This window comes from Porites lutea, chromosome 11, assembly GCF_958299795.1.
Source record: "Porites lutea chromosome 11, jaPorLute2.1, whole genome shotgun sequence".
Taxonomy (NCBI): domain Eukaryota; kingdom Metazoa; phylum Cnidaria; class Anthozoa; order Scleractinia; family Poritidae; genus Porites; species Porites lutea.
Window position 1 is genome coordinate 6,717,139 of NC_133211.1, and position 24,876 is coordinate 6,742,014.

General features: G+C 37.3%; 2 protein-coding genes across 3 annotated transcripts; both read right to left on the reverse strand.

Moving 5' to 3' along the window:
- Positions 1 to 2,139: 2,139 nt before the first annotated feature.
- LOC140951715 (syntaxin-like) lies at positions 2,140 to 15,823 on the reverse strand. Of its 2 annotated transcripts, none has more exons than XM_073401031.1 (12): positions 15,709 to 15,823; positions 15,450 to 15,545; positions 15,232 to 15,331; positions 12,264 to 12,338; positions 11,412 to 11,491; positions 10,890 to 10,998; positions 10,515 to 10,588; positions 9,819 to 9,908; positions 7,303 to 7,350; positions 6,581 to 6,691; positions 5,557 to 5,637; positions 2,140 to 4,731 (listed from the first exon to the last, which is right to left on the reverse strand). In XM_073401031.1, the coding sequence occupies exons 1-11, from the start codon at positions 15,739 to 15,741 to the stop codon at positions 5,560 to 5,562; spliced, it is 894 nt and encodes a 297-aa protein (XP_073257132.1). In that variant the 5' UTR covers positions 15,742 to 15,823; the 3' UTR covers positions 2,140 to 4,731; positions 5,557 to 5,559. The 2 variants fall into 2 exon arrangements, with proteins under 2 accessions (XP_073257132.1, XP_073257133.1); XM_073401032.1 differs by having other exon boundaries at positions 5,519 to 5,637.
- Positions 15,824 to 18,165: 2,342 nt separating this feature from the next.
- Positions 18,166 to 19,682, reverse strand: LOC140952504 (uncharacterized). The gene has a single exon (XM_073401927.1). The coding sequence runs from the start codon at positions 19,603 to 19,605 to the stop codon at positions 18,166 to 18,168; it is 1,440 nt and encodes a 479-aa protein (XP_073258028.1). The 5' UTR covers positions 19,606 to 19,682.
- Positions 19,683 to 24,876: the final 5,194 nt, after the last annotated feature.

The following is a 24,876-nucleotide window of genomic DNA, read 5'->3' on the forward strand; positions in this document are numbered from 1 at the left end:
CCTGCAGACCATGTAAATAGCAAGTGAGCCCCCTTTATTCAAAATTTACGTGATGACCCCCCCCCCCCCCCCCACCTTATATCTCCTCTTATATGCTCTACAAAGTAATGCATGTAACAATACTCTGTTATTAAAGAGTGAAGACTTAATTGGTAAATAAACATACTTTGCACAACAATGGAACTAACCTACTCTATTACAAAATCAGCATGTAAATATAGGAAAATTGGTAGATTTTTACAAATCGTGCCTTCATAGTGAACACAAATGTAATAACCATGCAAAATATAACTCTTTTCAAATGATTTTCCTGCAGTTGTAAAAGGACTACTTTCTTATTGTTTCATCATGTTTTCCTTGGGATATTTAATTGACACAAGTATTTCGTTAACAGAAAATTCAGTCAAACCAAATATTAAAGCAGATAGGTCTGGATTCTTTATTAGCAAATTAACAATGAAGTTTAGAGTGCAAACAGAATTCTGTCAAATACAAATGACTAAGTTTTACAAAATAGTGTTGTTTTAAATTAACAAAAAGCAATAGGATTAGCATAAAATTGTACAATTTAGCATTACTGTTTCACATATATTGTTTATGCTCCACTATTTAACTGCTTTACCCATCTTGACGAATGGACCCCTGTTGAAATATACCTCGCGATCAACTTCCAGACCCCCCTAAACTTCTTTATAAAAACGTTTAACCCCCCCCCCACTCCTATAGCCAATCTGAAATAGCCTTGACCCCCCCCTTCTTTTTTTTCTCTCCCCCCGCCCCCCTCAACATAAATAATGACCGGTTCCTATTAAACGAGAAGAGGAAGAAGTCAAAGTTCAAGAAAGAGGCTCTTCGCAAAGGTTTGCACCTGACATTTGTAATAATAATTATTGTCAGACAACAGTAAAGCAGGCTATGCTTTAAAGATTAGATAATGCTAATCAAAAACCCGCCAGGCATTTCTGCTAGTTGCCTAGTTTGTGTGCGTGAGAGGTACGAAATTTTGACATCAATTTTTCCCCATTGTGAACTGCAAAATAATACCTGTAGTACAGAGAAGTTCTCAATAACAGAATGTAAACAGTTTTACCTGTTCTTTCCGAGGAAGGTTGGTTCTTATGTGGTTTTAAAGTTGGAAGATGTTTCAAAGTTATTTTCTTCGTGTGAGACGGACAACTTCTTTAGAAAGGCTACATACGTCGGAACGTTTTTAGGCGCGAAAACTCCCATGCACCCATGCCTAATTTCCCGCCTTTTTCTCCATGGCGGGAAAATACGCGCGGGAGTGCGGAAGTTTTTTGCCCAGGGCGGATAAAGTTTTTATCCGCCCTGTTTTCGCCCCAAGAATTCTCCACGTTTGTGCTCAAAACGGGAATGTTTCAATTCTGTCACTAAAAGTTTCTCCTCTTTCTCTGAAAAAAACGCATAGCTACTGTTATCATATCGCAAAAGCATTTATAAAAGTACCTTCTTTGCCACAAAAACCAAGCTTTCAAAGACGTATCGTATAAATACACGAAAGCAGATAAAATGACGAGCTGCGAGGTAAGGTAATTAGTTGAAAGCTTTATAGATACCGATTAAATACAAAATAAGAAATACGGCTTTGCAAACGATGATACTATACACAACTAAGCCACATATGAAAGAGAAGCGAAGAAGCTTAGTTTAGGCGGCTATGTCAGCTACAGCGGCCGGATGTCTGTTATTGTTAACCCTAATTGTGACATGATTTTTTATGTTTTGATACCAGTTCTGTACAACAAACGTGGAATTTTTTCTTTTTCATTAAAATATACGTGGAGGGTTTGTACCTGGAAACCCCCTGAAGTTTCATAACTGTGGAATACTCCATGAATAGGGCATAGGTTCGATAGCTGCAATAGGTAGGAGTTGGATTTGTTCATTTTTTGAGGGAAATACTCGAGTTCTGAATCATGAAATTTGTTTCACATTTTTTTTACCCTGGTAACCTTTTGGAAAGCAGTTTAGGAAAGGATCCTGCCCGCCCTTAGCCCACAGCTTTTCAGCCAGAGAGCCCCCCTCCCCCAACCCCCCAACACACCCTCAAGTTGTCTCAATCCAGCACTGGAACGCCTTCCCTTACTTTACATTACACAATAAAAACCACTCCTGTCATACTATAAAATAATTAAAATAATTTATTTTACAACTTCCAATACATGAGAATTAACACAATATTAATTTCTTAACTTAATGTTCCTCTACCGAGAATTCCTTACTCATCAAATCTACAAATCTGAATTCCAGCTATGGGCACCAATTATGAATGTACAAACCAGAAATGTCATAACGTCATAGGATCTGCCTGAACAACCAGTTCTTTATAATATCACTTATATAAAAAAAACAGTTTGGTTAGCTTGAAAACCAACCCCTGTGTTTTAAAATGACTTAGGTTTCCCAAAACTACTGTAAAAGCTCCAAGGAAAGGCTATAATACTATTGTGTCAAGCTGTTGCTTCTTGTCTCTCTGGCAATGGTTTGTACTATTCCAGCTTGTTAATTTAATTCTACCCTGAACAACAACTGCCCCAGGTCAGTATTGCGAGATTATCATACACCTTCATAGAAAATCTCCACTTTGTGCCAAAGTAGAGAGCACAATATTTTTAAAAATGAATTCAAAATGAGAAAATGATGCTGTGCAAATCAGAAAAGCAAATTGAATACTCAGTATTGATAACTATTAATAACCTGATATCTTTTTTACTGAAAAGAGAAACCAAAAACTAAATTTCAATCATAGGAAAACTCATTGTTTCAAAACAGGAGCAGTCACCATAGTATTAGAAGACGAGTAAGCATAAATACTTCAGTAGCCTAAAAAAGTACTAAACTTTTTCATTTGATCAATGGGCTGTTTTTGCACTATTATAAGGATGAAAATAAATATAGCTTCCTTGGATTATTGTTGTTTGTTTCTTGGTGTCAGAAATAGGCAAATATACAAAGAAGCAGACTTCTTTTTGATGAAAAGAATTCTGGCAAGATTGACTGTGTGAACAATCCTAACTCCAGGAAATTAAATTGAGCTACAAAACTACGGGACAAACTCATAAGTTCTAAAACTGTTGGAAACATTTACACTTGGTACATGACTCTAACTGATTCTGAAAGTTTGGATGCCTCCTGCTAAAGTATGTACTTTACGTACATTGTATAAATAGGTTCTCACCCACAAAACTACCTCTATTAATAAGGTGTCAAGACTGTCACTAAGATTCCAAGTTGTTGGGTGTATGCAATCTGTCAACAGGAATTGAACATCTAGTAAGTTCTTTTGGTTCTATTTTCCTTCTGTCTCTTATGAAAAAAGCCACGGTTCATGCTCATAGTAGCTGAGGGAAATACCCACCACTTAGTGACAGCCCTGAGTTCTTGTATCCCATTTATACCAACAAAACTAGGATTTTACACTACAGTGGAGCCCCGACATAAAGAAGCATTGACTCAAGGAGAATTTGTTCCGTGAGGCACTAAATATTGCGATCCTGTTCCATAAATTGTCATTAATTACATGGGGGCCTCGTTACACAGGGGTTTGTAATATTAGTCTTTCAGTGTATATTTGGCCACTTTTAAATGAGCTATTACTGTAGCAATTTGCTGATGAAATCTATATTCATAGGTGGGAAAATAAACCACTTTTAAACCAAGTAGTGACGATTTAAAAGCATTGGTTTAAATGGTGGATGTTAATTACAGTATGAGTAAAAGAGGTAAAAAAAAAATCATACAACCTCCTCCATTTGTACTATGAGCCACAATATCAAGATTTACTCCTAGGATGACCCCAATTTACTCATGTAGGAAACAACCCAATAGTTAGTTGCTTATTGTGAACAGGAGAAGCCAAATCACAATGCCAAATAGTAAGAAGCAATTTCCTTTCTGAGATTTTTTTTTTATTTATTTGTCTACTTGAATGGCAGCCTAATTTCTTGCTGTAATTTTTCAAGTTTCGGCCTTTATCATAACTCACATCAGTTATCTCTATAATGCATTTTAACACTTGCACAGGGTTATCTATTTGTGAGTGTTCCACACAACGTGTTTAAATCAACTTTCTTTTGAAATAATTCAAAATATGTTGAGTTATTGCTCTGACTAACAAGAAATATTTGTTTCAATCATTTACTCTGCCCAGTATAAGTAGACTTTAGGGGAGTGGTAGGGGACAGTGAATAAACCTTATTTTCATTTTCTGTTGGCCCACTTTTTTCTTGTTTTGATAATGACTAATAATTATTATTGGCTGAACTGCACCTGTATGTCTTGAAAAGAAAAAGCTGTTCTTTTATGTATAAAACAAGATGGCTGTTATAGTGAGGTAAATGTGTATCTAAAGGTATCAGTAAGTGATGAATGCCATAAAATTGAAAGTTAAAACTCAATTAACAGCAAGACTTCCTGTTATTTGAGTTTTAACTTTCAATGTTATTGCAATCAACACTTAATGACACATTTAGATACACACTTACCTCACTTAGTGATGGTGTTGGATTTGGATTTGTGATTTTCTTCCTAATGTTTCAAAAACGTTACAGATAACGTGTGATGATGCTTTTAAGGAACTTATGGCTCAATCTTCCCTAATTTGTGAACATTATTTACATTCTTACTTAAAACATATTTTAATACTACTGTTGTGAAGAATAATTACTAGTAAATTAATCCATAAAAAATTACACAGAGAGCGTAAAAAATCTGCAGAGAGAAAGAGAATTACAATATCATTTGGCTTTTGCATGATTAGTTCGTTGTTCAAATTTACCCTCGCTTAGAATTAATTTTAGTTCCTTTGTTTCAAACTCATTAACATACTGACAATACACCATTGCAAACAACAATGAAAAATATAATATAAACCAAGGATAAATTTAGACCACAACATAAATACATTTGAAAAGTCACAAGTGGTATGAATCACATTGCATTAATCTTTACTTACATGTAAACAAAAACAAATTATAATAAATACAAAGTTAATTTATGTTATATGTGATACCAGTAATTATGAATAAAAACAAAACAGAGCTTGTACTCATTTATGGTAACTTGCAACACATTCTTAAAGAACACACAAAGTAAAGATAATTTATAGCCTGTGAGCAACTCTGTGGGGAGCTCTGGCAGCAGAGCACCCCAGAGAGCTCGCTCGAAGGCTAAAGGATAATTGACCCTGTTTACACTGAGTTGACAAATCAAATTGTCAGCAACTGAGGACTTACACCTGCAGAAGCTTTCAAACTTGTGGGAGACCATATCTCGGGTCAAGTTCCTCAAAAATGAACATTTAAACCTTGCTCAACAGAAGCTGTTCCCCTAAATGCTCATACTCTCATTGGCTGTTTAGTTGTCAAGTAACCTTAACCTTCAAACCCGAGAATAAAATTGTACAAGAGCACAAAAAGCTGACAAGGTGTGGATTGTTACACAAATTCTTAATTGCTATCATATATGAAGAACACTACATAACAATATTATCAAATACCCTGCACATGAAATGTCTGTCTGTGATTTTATTCTCACCTGCTATTGAACTAAGATAGCAATTACAGCAACAATAACAGCCAATAATACGAAGAGGCAGATAATGATTAATATTTTTTTCTGTTGAGAGAAAGAAAGTGCGAAAAGGTCAACATGCCTGAAAACTGTGTCTTTCTGATGTTAGTAATTTTAAAAAGTTTCAAATTTTGACAATCTACACAACAACACTAAGCTGACATTTTCTCCACCACTCTGAAGTCTGCTTTGAAAATACATTCAGGAACCAACAACAGCATTTAGGATTAACAAAAGGAGGTAGCCCACAAATATTACCACCTAATTCCAATTTCTGCTTCTGCTTTGCCTATGACTCTTTGATAAAAGAATGAAGAATCAGGTACCTATTTCAAAGGCAGCGCCACCTTTTTTATAACTTTGTAAAAACCCTGCACCTACCTTTGGCACTGGGATTTAATGCAATATTGTTTGGGTAACCAAATTAATTAAGTTATCAATAAATTGACCAGATGCCCTAACAATCTTAGGGTGTTAAGCAGCAAAAAATTGAAATAGTTTGTTATTTCATTGATGTTTCTCAGGGTTTAAAATACAATTTTAAGGACATGAAAAAAGCTTTGAAGTAGTTGGAGAAGGAAAAAACTTGCAGCAAAGGTGGGGGTTTCTGGAAAAAATTTGAAATCTGAGCCTCTTAGAATGCATTTCCAGCATTCTGGAGCAAAAACACAGACATCACTAAATTTTGGCTTTTTTATTCAGTAACAGCACATGAATACTCCATTTAAACTGACTGGGGGTAATTTCCAAAGAAAAGTAGGCAGCAAGTTCACGTGAAATAGCCAGCGAAATCCACCAACTCTTACCGAAAACATTGGTTTTCATAAAATGAAGAACATTACATGGCTACTTGGAGATACAAAATTTCTCTTCTTGTGTTTAAAAAATATCTTACTTGTTTGCTTCATTCCCTCTTAAAATATTTTCCTACACTCAACCAGAAATTTTGTATCTCCACATGGCCATGTGATATCATCCATGTACTCACCCGCCGTGCTTTACTCTGGTACTTAACAGCTTTTTTGGTATCACTTTTTGCTGCCTGCACAAAGTCAACAGCCTGCTCAACATTGTATTCAATCCTATCTATCATCTCTCCCTAAAAATTTTATAGATGCAATTAATCAGACACCAAGAACACTTTTGAAACGTTAAAATGATTAGAATACCCCTTCTACTGTGAAGATGAAATTAACTTTTTTATGCATTAAATAAATAAATTTTGACAATTTATTTTAATAGCAACATGCCACCTACAGTTTTCCATATGTTTGCCTCTCATTAGATCTGCTACTAACAACTAGCTCAATGACAGTTTCTAATAAAAACATGAAATCGTTTAGTCCTCAAAGATGACTTTGACTGCATGAGCTTGGTGCCTTAGTCACCATGGAAACATTTAGTTAAATAATCATAAGTACTGTACTTGCAAACGTTTCAAACCACTAACTTGAAATATTCACGAGTACAGGGTAAGTTATTTTCAATTTTCAAACAAGAAATCATGTATTATTGTTTGTTCACAGGCAATCCAATTGCTCCTTATATAAATATAAGGACTTGTAAAATGGTTACTCATTTACTAGTCGGTAAAATTCTTTTGTGTCACAATTCAAGCGAAAGCACCTCCTCAGCAGCACTTTTTATGGAACTAAGCAAAAAATTCTGCATATTTGTTTAATAAGTTCTATTAAAGAGTGATGTACTTACTTGGCTTTCAACAAGCATAGCCATGTCTAGAAACATTTCATGGAGTTCCTAAAACAAAGATCAAGCAAACTGTTGGCTGGAACATATTCACTGGCTAGAACTTGCCTATTCCCTTGGCCTCATTATTCTGCGTGGCCAAAGCGTTTTGGGTCACGTGGTCCAAGCGAAAATGTGAGGCCCAGACAAAAATTCTCACAAGTGAGACAAAAGTGAGACAGCTCAATGGCGATGGTAAACAAGACCAGTGTTTTGCATTTTAAGGTCAAAAATACACTGCTAAAACACACAGATGGGAAAGGAAACTTCAAAAGAATGCTTAGGTTTTTTTCAAGTTGACAAAGGAAGGCTTTTTCCTATAAAATTGTCCTTCAAGGAATTCAAAATACAAGAAATTTTCATCACAGCCGATGGGAGCGCTTGGCCTGTTTTGAAACGCCACCAAGCAACAAAGTTTTTGAAGAATTTTCAGGTACATTTTGTACTCTATGGTCAAGAAAATGACATATTTGCAAATATTTTATCTTAGACATTAATTTTTAAACATTTTGAGATCGGCTTGAGCAACCGATTTGAGATTTGTGTTGAATAATTTTTGCCATGTACTCAGCCGATTTAACTTTCGTGAATGGATCCACGAGCCAAATTTGTGTTACACGTATTGTTTTAAGGATTAATTTATATGGGCCTTTAAATAAAAAATTTTTCGAGAAATAATTTCTCTGTCTATTGTTGTGTGTTCTTTCATTGATTAACATTAGCTCAAAACACGATCCTGAGACAACGCATGCAAGTTGAATTTAATGCTTCTCACATTTAAGGAATTTTATAGGATGTTTACTGTTAGATTCAGTTTCTGGGCACTTTTTGATACACAGCTGTATGGCTTTTCTGATTATTCAAGATTTGAGGTCTTAAGTTTACAACACAGAGGGTCAATATTGTTTTTACTTTGAAAATTCCCAAGCGGCAAACTCCAATAGCTCAGTTGGAATGCTGAAATTGAAGGAACGGTATCAATCTTCATAGGACTATGAATAACATTGTGATGACTTTTCAAAGCCAGTCGGGAAAAGTCGATCTCGCAAATATCAACAAGGGTTGTTAAAAAGACCAAATCTCCTGTTGCTTACAACATTGAAGTATATCTGAATTTCAAAAAGCAATGCACACATGCGCATTCTGTTTTTGTCTCCTTGGATACGTCACCAAAATGAATTGACCCATGGCGACTGGGAAAACGCCGTACAGGGACTAGGCAAAGCTAGAATCAAAACTAGTGGACACTGATGTGAAGATTTGTCTATTAATGCTATCTCAGTTAGCTGCCCCCAGGTCTCAGAGGATAGTAAACAGCATAATAGACTGTACTGTTGTTTAAGTTCAAAAAACATACCCAGGGGTTTCAATAAAAATTGAAGTAGCCAGCAGGTTTGAATCGAGTAACCAACTGTATCAACAAGGGGCTGTTAGTCCCCTTCTTTTTGGGGGGAAGATGGGGTCTAGGCACGTTCTGCTGTGGGAAATTTTGACATTTCAAAGCCCTAAAATGCGATTTTCAGCTTTCTGGGGATTAAATTTGAGGACAAAAGAGCGTGTTTTCATTCAAGGAAATGTAGGTTTCAATTTATCAGTCACACAATCAATTCCTACAAGCAATGAAAAAATGATGAAAACTAAATTACGTACTTTTGCACATAAACAAATTCTGCGTAAACCTATAACAGGGCTTCTGACAGGTCGTGGACGAAAAAGCCAATTTTGAGGGATTTTTAAGGACAAAGATGCAGAAAAATTGGCCGATTTCGCGGTAATTCCGCATGAATTTTCGAGGCAAACTTCACCAAAAAGCAATCGGTAAAAAACGGCCAATTCAGCGCAAAACCGATTGATTTCTAGCGAAATTTGCCTAGAAAATAACCACAAGATCAGACCAGCGTTTTTAACGTTTTTCTAACAGAGGTCATTATTTACTCTTTCAACAATAATACGCTCCAGAAATGAACCAATGGCAAAGCCTTTAACATCATGGCTAGTGCCCAGTTTTTCACAACATAATCTACGCCTGGTAGTTTCGGGATGTTGTTTGCACGTTTCAGTGACAAAGTTCTAAGATAAATTTGCAAGTTTATGGCAAGTAAAAAAAACCATTAGCTGAAATAAGTTTCAAAGATGTTGTACAGACATCTATTTCATAAGATTTCTACGGAATTTCGCAGTATTTTTCGTGTTTTTGTGAATTTTGCGGATTTGCCTGAATTTTGCGGCTCACAAAATATCAGAAGCCCTGCTATAGAGAAACTTGTGAAAAAATGACTGAAATATAGCGTTCGAATGACAATAGCATAACGTAAACCCAGTGGGTCTGTATGAAAACACATCATAATTACATTTCCATTCAGATTTTCTGATATATTTTTTGTTGACAATGTTATTCAAACCAGCTGCTTCTTCTTTCTAGAAAAAAAGTAGCCGACGCGTTTCATTAGGCATCGTTGCTTATTGAAAACCCTGCATACCTGAATACTTTTTTCTAAGTTCATAATATCTCTGTGTCTGGCTTCTATGTCTCCCAAGGCTTGTTTTGCCTGCTGAGTCTCTATCACAATCTACATGGAGAAAAAATGCAACATGCCTATTAATTATAGATGGTGCCTAACTCATAATTTATTGTGCCTCCAATGTTCTAACCAGGATTTTTACTGAGAAAAGGAGAGGGCTAGGGCCCCTTCTCCTGAAGCATAAGGGCCTTAGAGGAACTGAAGAGGAACAAACTTATCTGAAAATGTAACGAATACCACAGGTTCAAGGAATAACCAAAATTCAAATGGGCTGTGATTAGTACTCCAAATATGACCCCATTAGAGTTTTTTTGTGATCCAAGGTGGTGGTCACACACTGCTATGTCTTGAATACGTGTGACAAAGAAGGGCAATTAAACACTTTAAACCATACAGGTATACACTGCTTCCTGTCATTCAAACATATTTTGAGTTAAAAAAAACCTGCGGAGTTAAATTCCTCGTCTGGTATATTAAAAAAAATACTAAACTTCTAAAGCCCCATTCACACCAGTGGTACATAAGAGAGTAAGGAAACTTAGCGGGGTGCAGGGTTCAAGAAACAGCAATAACTTTAAAAAAATCTGGTATGAAAATAATGCCACTGTCTACTAAAAAGCTATACTTTTGATAATACATAGATTCTGTGCTTACATCAGAAGTAAAAATGGCTGGATCACCGCCTTCTAACATTTCCTCTACTTCTTCATATGTCTTTGTTTTACCAGCTGTTGAGCAGAGGAAGAAAAAACATTATTTTCCAGTAAGTTATCTAAAAATTGCACTAGTGATAAATGTAAAAAAAAGACATTAAAAATGTCACTGTGTAAACTTTTGGGGGGCAGGGGGAAGGGATGGCAATATGGGTAAGATCAAAATAATGTAGAGTAAGCAACTGAATAGAGCCTATATCAGGTCATGCACACCATGATTGAGCTGGACTATATCCTCGAGCACCTTTAACTGGAAAATGAGTAGCAAACCTGTCTGCCATCAAAATTTAAATTTGTTTATAAACAAAAACCATACTTATTTCTAGCTGCCTTTGAATCCTTCCTTTACACTTTTCTCTGTACTCTGACTGGGTTGTGTTATAATCACTCATCACTTCCACAAATTTTCTTGCTAAGGTAGAATGCTACATAACAGAACAAAAGGAACCATAATATAACAGTGTGATATGAGAAGTCCATTTCAGGGGTTAATCCCAAGCATTTTACTGCTGAAAGACATGTACAATTATTAATCCATTCACACTTGAACTGGCAGCCCATAACCAACTGCTTGGTGGATAACAATCTCTGCATCATACTCAGCTTCATTCAAAAATTAAAACAATGGGTTGGTGCTGGGAAGGTAACAGTCAGAGTGAGAGTGGCAGCCAGTGGGAAATTGTTTGTTAAGAGTCACTCTCACTAATGTGCGTTTCCCACTCTTTTTAGTTTTCTTGACAGCTGCCTGTTAGCTTGGTCGGTAAGCTCATACTGGCTACAACCTAGTATGATTTCACCAGGGATGTTTTTCAAATCACTTTCACTCAGGTCAATTTACCTGACATCTTCTTATCCTTGACTCAGCATAATTGTTATATGAAGACTCCATGTCTTGTTGATTTATCCGCTGTTCCATTTCTTTCAAATAAAAGTAACAAAGCTTAAGACTGCTGCCAGGCAAAGTAATAACTTAATTAAAATGTTTACAATCATCTGCCCATTTATGTCTTCTGCTCAAACCAAATAAAAGAAAAATCAAGATGTACACACTTAACACAACCACCACGGCCACACAAAGAACATTATAACAGAAGCAATTACTGCTTAAGACAAGCATGAAAAGCAGCTTTTTTCTTTTATTATATTTATACATTGAACTCACTCACATTGATCTCTTTTCTGATTGGCGGAAAGCGTACAGTGAATTTTCGAAATCAGCGCTTGGGACGTCATCTAGATGCAGATTATACAATAATCTTGTCAAGGACACTCAAGGTCACAGGTATTCATGTCATGTATGACCGCGGTGCATGATTTCTAAAGGTAATCATGTCAAGTTCGCGTGCTTTGTGTTGTTTGCCGTTAGTGAAGAAGCAAAGACATGACTTCTAGGTTTGCTTTGTTCCACTAACTGTCGTGACCATTTTTTTTTTTTTTCATTCACTGTACAATAAAACAATTATTAGATTCGGTTTTTGTGAGATCTAAAATAATCAAGGTCTCGACCTTGATTATTCTGCATTAATCACAAAAACGTCATCCAATAATTGTGTAGAACAGCATAGGGAAATGCATTTATAATAGAGCATTGCTTGACATACATACTCAAGGAAATAATTATAGATAGGATTTTTGTAAATACAGAAATGACAATTCTTTATCATGATTAGGATCTCACACATCAGCATACCTTTCAAGTTTGTTCTTACTGAATTGCCTGTCCTCTTCACGTCATACATCAGTCTCTCCAGTTCATCTTTAACCTCTAAAAACAAGAGTAACGTGTGTTTAGTGTTGTTTTATTAGAATATTCCATCACCACTTGCGCAACTCTGTGGAACAAGACTCGTGAGAGAAGTTTGAACCTCATTTGAACAAGCACCCAGGTCTTTAACCCTCACACCCTAATGGTGTCAAACACAAATACAGTCTAACCTCTCCTTACGGACACCTTTATAATACGGACACCTCTCTATTACGGACAGTACCTTTGGTCCCAGAAATGCTAAAAATCATGCATTCCCTACCTCTATAATACGGACACCTCTGTAAAGTGGACACTTGGTTCTGTCCCTTTGGTGTTCGTATTAAAGAGGTTTGACTGTAATAATTCCAACAAGTTGCACAAAATGGAAGGGTTCATAATTGCAAGTGAAATTTTCCTTTTTCATACACCTGTTGCTTTGTCTTGGTGGACTATACTTGATGAATGTTTGGGTAGGTTAGCACATGCACTGGTTGGATGTATACCACTTAGGCCCCAAAATCCTTTATGGCCCTATTCTAGTTCAATACCAAACATCCATGACACTATATTCTTGACATCTCTATCATATCCCGGACAAAACCACTTATGAAGCCTACCCTATGGTGCTTGACTGTATACGATATGATGTGGGAAACAGATTTTGAGGGTTAACAATTTCATGGAAAGTTTAGCCTTATTAGCCCCAGTGGAAAGTGCATATTTTCTATTTTTCTGAAGCTGCACAACCTCTTAAAACTCTGCAGTCTCCAACAATTTCTTTTCCACCTTTCCCTACTCCCCTCAAACCCCTCCCAGAGCAAATCAAAGTGAGTTTCAAGTTGATTGCTCATAAGAAAGTGCTTGACATTGTTCCTTGGCAGAAAGGTCTATAAATGGTGCTGGTGTTATTTTGTTGGTAAATGTGTGAGGGAATTCCATCCAGCTAAACTCACAAGCTACTTAATGCTACAAAACCAGGGGTATATTACCACTTACATGAGGGAGCCACAAATTCCCTTTTGTTTGGGAAGCTTCCAGAAATATGACCTGTTCTTTAAGGAAGTTCATATTGACCACTTTCCCTTATCTCCCCAGCAGATTTGGGTAATCTTTGTAGTGGGTCCTTCTCCCAAAAGGTCAAATTCACTATTGCTAAACGCTTACACATGAGATCTTCAACTAGACAGTTTGTGTAAATAGTAAGCACCCCAGGTTGATTGACACCTATAGTAATACCCTGGGAAACAAGGCTGATCACAGGACTTTCAGAAAGATGGTAGTGGGGTGGGCTTGGTCTCAGGCCATTCTTATTCTTACCACTGAGGGAGCTAAGTGCAGGCTGGGTAATTGCATACCCAAGAACACTATGCAAACTCAATTTAAAGTATGAAAATGCTTGCTCATCACCTTTAAAAAGGTTTTAAAATTAATATTGATAATTTTGAGAAAAAAAACCAGAGAGTTCCATAAATGGTGCTCTTTTTTGAACAGTCATAAACAATTACTAGATAAGGTTTTGTGATATCTGAAATTGAATATTCCAGACATTTACCGGCTAGATATCACACAAACCAAATCTAATAAACTGTGTTACTGTATTTAACAAATAGTCACCGAAAGCGACGTGAATATCGGCGAATTCATCTCGGTTACTATTCGCTGATATTCACATCGCCTGAGGCAACTAATTGTTTTAGTATAATAACATTGATGATTATTTGAGAAAATAAAATTATTGATCAATTTCTAACTCTGAAACATCAACAAATCTGGCTGCCATTTTGAAAACTGCTAGCCTTCAATGTTATAATCACTGCGCGGTGATTATAGCGGGATGAAGAAAAGCTCCAAGCCAATCACAGTGCTCTATTTTTGATAATCATCAATGTAATTATACTAATATATAATGATTTGAAGAAATAATGAAAAACACACCATTGTATGGAATACAGTTTGACATTTCTCTTGCAAATCATGTATTGTGTGTGCAATCTACAGGTAAGTCAGTTATCTGCTTGCAGGCAACTCATAAATCTGTAGGTTTTACTAAAGTTCAAGAATTAACTGTAAGCTTTTAGCTAAGGAGAAGATGGTCAGTGAGTGCAATGTACACAGTAATAATCTATCAAAATTTTTATGATGTCAAAGACAAACATCCTAACCCATGCTCCCACCTGTCAGGTGGGAGAATCATAAGAGCATTTGGAACACCCATGACTGGAGACCAAGCCTAGGAACAGGGATTAGGAGAAGAATATATAACATATTCCTCAAAAACACAAAATAGAAAAAAAATATAGTGGCACAATAAAAATCAGCACTGTGTGCCTGAAAAATAAATACTCTAAATGGCAAGGCAATAATTACAAAAACAATAAAGTTGCAATGCAAGACTTGTTACAAGTAAGCACTTTACATTTCATTGACTGAATTTGTGTTTCTTAAATGCATGAAAATTGTCATTTTCTCATTACACCCCATCAAGATTCTTATGTCAGGTGTATTTTGATAGCTGTACTTACTAAAAATAGGACTAGGTTGCTAATTGCCTTTTACTGTCAATTTTGCATAAACCTGAAAAATCTGGCAACTTCAGGGCCAGATTCTGGCCATTGATTTTTGAGAGTTGAAGGAGTTTATATAGTGTAACCTTATACTACTGAAATCAAAACATGAATTATGTCACAATTAACTCTCATTATATTTAGGCTTTCAAATATTATGGTTCAATTCACAACGAAAATGATATCGGACCATTTGAGCTGAATCAGTGACATTTTTTCAGAGATTGATGGAAACTGAAATAATTAAGACTCTATGTGTGTTAGAATAGCTTCTTATAATAACTTAAAAAATCAAGCCTAAAATTGAAGCTTAAATTTTGCAGAAGTATTTTAATAGATGTTTATACCTTGATCTTGGACGGCGGCGGACAGCATAAGACTGTGCATTTTCTTGACCTGTTCAACATCTTGTGCTATTTTATCGATGTTTCCACGTATCGTAGCGACCTTAAACGACGAAGATTGATAAATTAAAACAGAAGCTACGTTTTGATCTTCACTCCATTGCACAAATTAGCTTATTTTCAGTTTAAGGGTTTAAGGAAAGCGTAAAAGCGGAACTTACATGTTGAAAGAAGTTATCCATAAAAGTGTTTTCAACGTTAATCGTAGTTGAAGGTTCATCGTCGTCTTGTGATTCATCTTCATCGACAGGAGGTGCCTAAAAAACCAAAAGTTTCGATTAAACCAAGTTGATCTGTTGCATCCAGATGTGTCACGAGCTCCATCTACACGTACAAATAAGTTTTTTTCTCGAGGGAACTTTCGAGACTCAACGAAGCTACTAAATCATCTGATACTTTGGAACAAAAAGTTATACTAACAGTATTTTTTAAAGCTTGTAGCCGGTCTCTCATCCTGAAAATCCGAATAAATACAACTAAATAATATGGTACAAACTCAAACCACCTCCCAGAGTCGATTGAATGCAGCTCTCTTTGCCAGCGGTCTACTTTCGGAAAAGTTTTACCATCAGGGAGTGGGTGGGGAGGGGCGAGGGGATGGAACATAACATTTTTAATCTCTTTTAAGACAAACCGATCGATCCCATACAAGCCTTTGTAAATAACCGTTTGTAACACAACACCGCTCGCAAGCAAGAGTCACGTCCGCGTTCATGTAATGAGTTTGAGCCGCCTGTGTTAAAACGAGTAGTAAAAGGCGGTTGGTTTGATATAAAAAAAATCTCTCGCCCTCTTGGATTATTAATGGCAAGTATTTGTTTTGTGTTGTTGTTGTTTTTTTTCGACAACAGGGATTTGGAAACGAAACACTTCCTATAATATGGCATTCTCTCTTGGAGCTAGGATGACTAAAGCCCGGGGAGGTACTGCCATATATGGGCTATATAGGTATGTGCCGCTGTGAAGGGTATGTTTTTCAAGCAGTTTACTCTAGGATAGGGTATATAAATCAGAGCGTTTGGGTCTAGAATAGGGTATCATTTTTTAGGAAACTGATCAGTTGGTTGAAGATTTTATCTAGACTAGGGAAACAGCTACTCTGGGATAGGGGGATTTGGGGAGTTTACTCTAGTATAGAGTGGCAAAATTCAGCTGAACTAGCTCTGGCATAGGTTAAGGGTTCCAGCGGCACATCCCCACCCAGAAATTCCTAAAGTACCCCCCCCCGGGGGACTAAAGCGGGTAAGAGACTTGATACAATCGATAATACAAGATTAAAATAAAGATAAACAAGAAAAGTATAAACCTTTATAAACTTATTTTTATTTTATTTTGTTTTGTTTTCCATAATAAAAGTTAAAACTTTTATTGTGGAAATCATCATTACTATTCACAAAACAATACCCAAACATGGTGGCCCATTCGGTTACACAAAATTGACCTTAACATTAAACTGCATAAAAGAATAAGGATACCAAACCATCCTCACGTTGGGGTTAGCCTGAATAGAGCACTCAAGTGTGACGTCATAAAAATGAAACAATGTCTAAGAGGCCTACTTGCCAAAAATGATCATTTCGGGGCAACTTGTCTCTGAGATCGTAACCCAATTATGCTTAGAAAACTCCATACAAATCCTTCTAAATTTTTTTCGGCCGAACCCCCAAAAATTAGAAGGGTTTGTATGGAGTTTTTGGACCTTGTTACTTCTTGGGCATTGTTCTTTCAGAATTTCCTGAAAAATCACATAATTTCAGAAATTTTATTTTTATGATGTCATCACTTTAGAACTCTATAACAGGCACTTTATGATCCAAGTGAGGCGAATGCGGCTTTTTCACTTTTCCTATATGCAGGCTTCGTTGGGGGAGGGGCTAAGTCTTAGCTTCCTAATAAACTAATTGTAAACTAAAGTGTCGAGTGGCACCTCTCACTCAAAAGGGGGAACAGTAAACAGTCTCTGTAACAATTACAAATATTTTCCTTCCAAATTTCCAAAATTTTAAAACATTCTAAAAGCTGCCAGAAATACGCTGCACCAAAACCATCGGTTCTACATACAAAGCTTATATTGATTTTACATAAAAATAGCATACTAAAGTAGACTTGACGAAAAAAAATATTAGTAACACTTTCTAAACCTACCAATAAGTATTTTTTATTATTATTTATGGTAAGTTTCTCCTACTTTCGGACAAAACCTGTTTTACACACCTCCATCCCCCTCCACATAAAAAAGATCCAAACATGTTTAGCTTTTGATTATTATCTTTGGTTGAATGAGACTAGATAATAGTCTGGAGTCTGTAACAGAAACGCAAAAGCACATGCACGGCACAATAAGAGGCTTTAATAGCATCAATGTTTTTCTTTCTCGCCTTTTTAGAGAAAGAGCGGTTGCAAAGGCACCGCCCTTCACAGCACAGACGAAACTGGAAGTGATCACGAACCACTAGCCAGCCAGCTTAAGACTTTTGTTCACGGCTACAATTGTTTCGGAAACCAGATTTGAGGATCAATACTATTTGAACTTGTCACCTCGTGAATGCAAGCCTGTAACTAGACTGAAACCCTTAGACTACGAATGACTGTGTTGTTCCATTTGATTGTTTCGACTATACTTCAAGACGTCGACTGAAGAATTGTCGGATGATCTACTTCGCTCGCGGCGTTGTCAGTTGATGGATCTAAAGGCCTCATGTTGCAATATTTGGAAGTAGAAAAAAAGAAAGCCCTCCTGCATAATAAGCAGTGGACTTACTGCCCGCAACTATTCCCTCGATGTTTTGTTTGTTTGTGTGTTTTTGTCCTCCTTTGCTTTCAATATATCAACGTCTGTTACAAGAGAGTACAGTGATCGGGGAGTGACTTAATCTGTCAGTCTAAAGGAATATCATCTGTATCTTGTGGCCGATGATAGGGCCTCGGCTTCACGTTGTTGACGATCCTGGTAAGATACTGCGTCCCTGCACCAGCTGGCAGAACATGGCTCAAGTCGAAAGGGTTTGCAGAAGATGGATCAACCATTTGTCTGAATATCGCCTCCTCATTTCCGGTCCCAAAGTCGTCTTGTTGTAAAATGTACTTCCACATCTCAATAACGCTCTTGATACCATCCAGCATACGATGCCTCATTCTCGAGTCAGTGTTGATCCAAACCCTGTAATACGCCATGTCCCAGCATTCACCTTCAAACATCATGGGAAAAACAACCGCAGGGATTCCATGTTTCTTATTAATCTCTCTGAGATCTTTCACTAGGGCCCTTTCTAGAGGATCGAGGGCTTCTAAACTGCCAGTTTCAGCAGCTTTGTTAAAAGCCATATCGAGCAACTCATTGCTAGTTGCTACGAACATTTCTTTCATGTCGTGGTAGCGGAGACTTGAGCTTTTACCAGTGCTGCTTTGACTGGTCATCACCTTCGTTTGTTTTGGTAGACTGTCCTTTTTTTTTCGTTGTTTTACTTCTGTAACAGGATTTGCAGATGCAACTGATTTGTTACTTGGAATGCATTTCTTTTTTATATTACCTTTCTGTTCTTCTTCTTGATGATGAAGCAACTCTCTTGTAAATCGCACAGGCCGTTCCAGAATACGTTCAACTCTTTCGGTCAAGGATTCCAGGGTCTCCGGGTTTTCAATATAATCTTCGCCAAACAGATTGTATGATCTCACAAAGAAGTGTGGCAAATTTTTCTTTAAAAGGGCTTGTAAAAGGTTTTCAAACAGCTTCATAAAGCAAAACACTCTGTTGCTTTCAGTCCACATTCCGGGATCAGTTTCCTCAAGTGTTTTCAGAAGTAGGTTTTTCAGGTGAAAAGTGACCAAACCCTCTGGAGCAGTAGAAAGATAGGCTCGATGAAATTTCTTCATGCAACGGTAGCAGTCTCGCTGTACACTGTTCATCTCTTGACTTAGTAGGTATTCTGCGTGTGAAAATGATAATCTGAAGTCGTATTTGGGATGGCCACCAACTTTGGGCGGCTTTACCACCAAGTGGAATCCTTCTTGAACAATCCTATCAACAATTTGAGGCGAAGGCCACTTACGCACTTGTTTAATCCAATCTTGTGCAATCTTCGGCCAACCTCGACATCTTAAAGCAGGGACAAAATCAAATCCTCCGACGATATCATGGCTTTGTGCTTTTTCCGTGTTTTCGAATTTAGTTTCAGGTTTCGTGCAAGCTTTGGTTTTTGGTTCGTTTACTGTCTCGAACAGGTGCTTGAACCAACGGTCATACACCCTTTTCTCGAATTCTTCATCTTGAGTGTCTTTATTTCCATCTTCCATCTTACTGATTGTCTGTTTCTGCATTGTCTATGGCTGTGATTGTGGCATCCGTTCTTGATTCTCTTTTTCTCGACTGTGTGAGGTAGTTTCCTCGCAATTTCTTTCGTTCTCGCCTCCTTCCTCTGAGAAATAACCATCCCTTTCCCGAAAATTCTTTACTGATGACCCACCTGGAAAGGAATAAAGATTCTCAGCATTCGGACTCTGGTTGTCGCCAGTAATGCTAGGTGTGACGCATGATTCATTTGTACTGAGTGGCAAGATCCCTTCCAAGCCTTCTATAACTTTCATTTCGCTGGTGTCGTTAGAAAATCTTTCTGGCTCAACACTCTCTTCGGAATTCATTCTCTCGCCTACTGCTGGAAAGTATTTTGTTTTTCTGCTTTCGTTCTGTGTTCTTCTGTCAATATCACGATATCGGGTTTTCAGGGTTTCAAATCGGTCGCTCATTAAAAGTTCTTGCGCGATTATGGGAAAACTTCGAGGAGAACCAAACAAACCAGTTTTTTTCAATGATATTTGTGCCTCATTGACATACTGGAATACATCGGTTATAACTTGGGCGTGTTCTTTGGTATACTCAATTCCTCTGGCTGTGCAAAGGTCATGTGCCATCCATTCCCATTCAGATACATCCAAATTGGCCAAATATCTTGGATCTTTTTGTTTGTTAATCTGTTCGGTGTTAGAACCGTTGGAATGGGCGTAATTAACCGTTAAAGCTGGACTTGTTGGACTATTCTTCCATTCATAAATGCCATTGAAAATTTCTTCTCGAGACATCACTTCAAGTGTCCGAGTGAAGAAGTCCACCAAATGAGGTGGGAAACTGCCATAAATTGCAGAATGAAAGTTCTTTAAGGCCGCTGTGGCTAAGAAGTCTGTACCCTCTACTAGACAGGATTTTAAAATGGGGTGGTTTACTCCCTTGATTCTGATGTGCATTGGGTGTTCGGGTATGTATTCAATGAGGTCGCCATGGATAATTAAATTATCCGAATTGGGAAATATCACAATATCTTCATCCCCTATATCTCTGGTTTGCGGACACTTTAAATCTTCTGCTGTGCTGCCATAATGTCGAAAAGTGATGTTAGTGTTAAATCTGTGGTTGATAATCTCTGACAGATGCTTAAAAATGAAGATGGAAACATGTTCGGTGTGCTCCTTTAAAGCCTGGCCATCTTCTCCTCTTTCTCCTAGTAGTTTGAGGAGAAAGTTTAAATCTTGGGCTTCCGTATCTCCTCCTGCCGCTGCCATTCTACAGAACTGTAACAATTCCTAAGTGGAAAGAGCTTTAAAATGTCATATGTGTCGAAAATGAAAATGTTGAGTATTGTTAAGTATTTTACTTTCTATGACCTACCTTAAGTTTAATTATTCTACAAAAAACGAAAATAATTGTTCTATTCATACCTTTCTTTTCCCATGACAGAAGCTTTGTTAAGTAATATACTTTGTTACTTGTTATTATCATCATTATTATTGTTGTTATTACTATTATTATCATTAATATTATTTATTATTTATTATTATTATTATTATTATTATTATTATTATTCAGTTCATGAGACCGTATTTCCTCTCTAAGGGCCGGGTCCAAACCTTGAATCTGAGGCACTTGAGGGTTGCTTTGTCTTGATCGATAGAATATGTACCGTTTCCAGCAACGCTTTCTTTCAGGAGTTCCTCTGTCTTTTGAAATTCCCAGAGGTTGATGTTTCATGGAATTTCTCTGACGAGCTTCTCTGAGCCTTTCTTATTCACTCCTAACGCACCTACGACCACCCAGTCTCCTTCGCAGCCGCTCGGACCGGAGTCCCCGGGAGCGGCGAGCATTTCGTGACTCCGGCCCGAGGGGCTACGCGGTTTTCGATGGAGACTAACGACCACTGGGATTATTTCTGTCTTCAGCTACCACATTCTGGTGATTTCTATATCAAGATCTTTATACTTGGATAATATTTCGGAAACCTTGTTGGAATTATAATATTATCATTCAGGGTCACGCAACTACGGTTTCCTCCTAAACACATTAACAACACTTTTCAGGCTAGAGTACTTTTAGATCTCCAGGAATGCATTAATATTCTAAGTGGCGCTTTAAAATGTGTCTCTATTCGGCAATCATAGAGAAACTTGACTGTCTTGAGTCTTTTCGAAATTACATGCAAGGGCCTCAGTGTTATTCAGTATTATTTTCCCGACAATGTTAGAGGCAATTTAACGTATTACGAGTGTGGGAATATTTCTGATTTCTCTCTCTCCATCATATTTTTGAATCCGAACATTTTAGGTTTCCCTTTTTTTACGAAAGATAGCCTAACCTAGGGATTGAAATATGAAAAATAAAACTTCAGAACATGAAATCGTAGGGAATTTCTTAGATAAACTTTGAAAATTGTTCATGAATGGAACGGTCATCTAGACATTTTTAGCCGTCCTCAAGTAATAGAATATTCTAGCTAATATCTGCATCTCCGAACAGATACAGTGTTTTACAGAAAACAGTCGTTGGGTGCCCCTGATTATTATTATTATTATTATTATTATTATTATTATTATTATTATTATTATTATTATACATCAACAACTCCCTTCTACTTCCTACACGTAATAATGTGGCAAAATGGAGATTATCAGAAAGTCCTGATTGCTCATTTTGCCTTAATCCTGAATGACTCCTTCATATTGTCGCTGGTTATCGACAGTACTATACCTTGATCGCTTCACCTGGAGACAGGACTCAATCCTTAACTTCATTGCCAAGTCACTTCAACCCGTAATTAATGTTCACTCTTCACTCTATGCCGATGTTAATGGTTTTCTGCATCCTCTAATAATAACTGGTGAAAATTATCGTCCAGATCTTCTTTTCCTAATTCAGTCCAAGTGCCTATATATTCTAGAATTAACAGCCAGTGCTTTCGAGTCTAACCTTAATAACAATGCAATGCGTAAAAAAGAAAAATACCTGAACTTGTCCAAAGAAATGAGCAGAAATTACATATGTGTGAAATTTGTAAGCCCGGTGGCTTCTCTTGGGCTTCCTCGCCGTGAGAATTTAAATAATTAGATTTTTATTTGATTTGTACAATTTATGGCAAACAAAACAATGAACCTCTCCATGAGCTCCCTTGGTGTTTTCTCCGACGAATGCCCCACGTTCTTAGACATGATGAATGACATTGCAATTGGGCATTGATAAAAAGGAGCAATATTATATAATAATAAAAAAGATAAATGTAGCCATTAGAGCAACATATTACATCTTTCGTTGTAGAATTAGGAATCGGAATACTAGGCTTAATGAAATTTTGATTTTTGAATAATTCAATCTCAAGCAGCCAATTGTAATTTGCCTAGTAGCGAGATTTTCAATTGTACATTCATAAAAGACAAATAAAGTTGCCATTATTATCAGTATATGCATATCTCACACCTATAGGTTAGCCCGTGTACAGACGCTAGGGGAGCGTCTGTACACTGGCTACTATTGGTGGCCTTATTCCCCAAAGCTATCTCCTATAGCATTAGGTTTCAAGAGTCTTTGTTGATCTCTTGTTGAGCTGTTCCCAAAAAACAAGAGAACCTGGGAAGGAGGTTGCAAACAAGCTTTCTGGAGCGATGCAATAATCCCAGGTGTTCCCAACTTGCTGATCCACATCCTTAGGTACAATAGACATGATAGATACACTTCTGCAGTTCCAGATCTTTTGCACTTCCCCTTTTTAAGTCCTGATAGTGGATTTTCTCCCTTTCTTTTTCTGCTACCCGTGTATCAAAAGGGCAAGCTACATCGACAATTATATAGCACACCCTGCCCTCCTTTTTCAGCTCTACAATATCAGGTCTATTGTAGTCTAAATAGCGGTCGCTGTCTGAATTCTGAAATCCCACAGTAACTTCACTTGGTCATTTTCCATCACTATCTGTGGAGAATGGTCATACCAGGTTTCGCTGCACTGCAGATAAATCTTTTTGCAAAGATTCCAGTGGACAACTTGAGCAACCTTGTCGTGTCTCCAGTTTTTAGACTGATTTGAGCTAATTTCTTGCATTCTGCAGTTATATGGCTGACATCCTCCCTTTCTCCGCATAGGTGGCACAACGGTAAAACATCTGGCTTGTCAATCTTCTTTTTGATGCAATTTGTCCGAAGAGCCTTATTTTGTGCAGCAGTTAGAAGACCTTCGGTTTCTTTCTTCAAGATCCCTCCTTTCAACAAATTCCATGACAGTCTCTAATCTTCAGTGCTCCTCAAAAATGTAACTGTCCGTGTAATGATTTATCTCTGAAGCTGCATGGTTAACCTTCTTTGACTAACACTTTCCTTCTCCACCCCTTCATCAGTGTTCATCTAAGATCTGATTTTCGTCTTCAGTAACCGATTAGACCAATGATTAGCAACCTCTCAGAGCCTAGTGGCCTCCAAGGTACTTATGCAAGCTGCCAACATCGATGTTAACACGATCTTCAACCCTTGTCAAGCCTCTGCCTCCCTTTGATCATGATCTCTTGACATAAAATCTATCTACATCTGCTTAGAGATGAAGTCAGTGATTTGTAAATTGTTAGCAGCTTTCTTGTTTTTTCTGTCCAATGTCCTTAGTTCCTCTTTACTCCAACTGTTGATAACTGACCGAAATCGTGTTAATGAAACTACTCTTGAATTAAGTGCGCTTACAACATTCCCACCGTTCAGCTGTAACTTTTAGATTCTTCTTTATGCTCCTTAAATTATTCTCCAATTATTTCTTTACCATTTTTTTTTTTTTCACTATTTAGCGTCTTTAACAGTAGCCTGCGAAAACAGCCGTTTTCTCCTCACTCCTCGCCTCTGGGAACGTTTCGCTACTTAAACAAGTTAGCCTCCAACGCATGCGTTTTTAGGAGACAAACTTAAAGGAAGGAGTTTCAGGGTTTTTAGAGAAGCTCGAATTTCGTCCCTCCCCCATTGAGGAGGGACAAAATTTGGGTTGTTTACCATTTACAAAAAGTTTCCGGGAAATCCGGTTGGAAAGGAGTCTGTAGACTGTTCACAGTCCCCTATTTTTTCGTGAGATCGTTTAGATATACCGCGTCTTACCGTCACGGGTATCTTGATTTTCAAATGTACCAAAGGGCTGGGCGTCGGGGATTATAGTAGTCAAGATGGCAGCCCGTAATGCAAAGCGCTCGGTGTCGATGATCTTACGGAAAAATAGAGGACTGTGAACAGTCTATCCCTCCGGAGAAGTTTCTTCCCTTACACCTGTACACATAAAATGACGATCCCACAGGATCCCAACATGC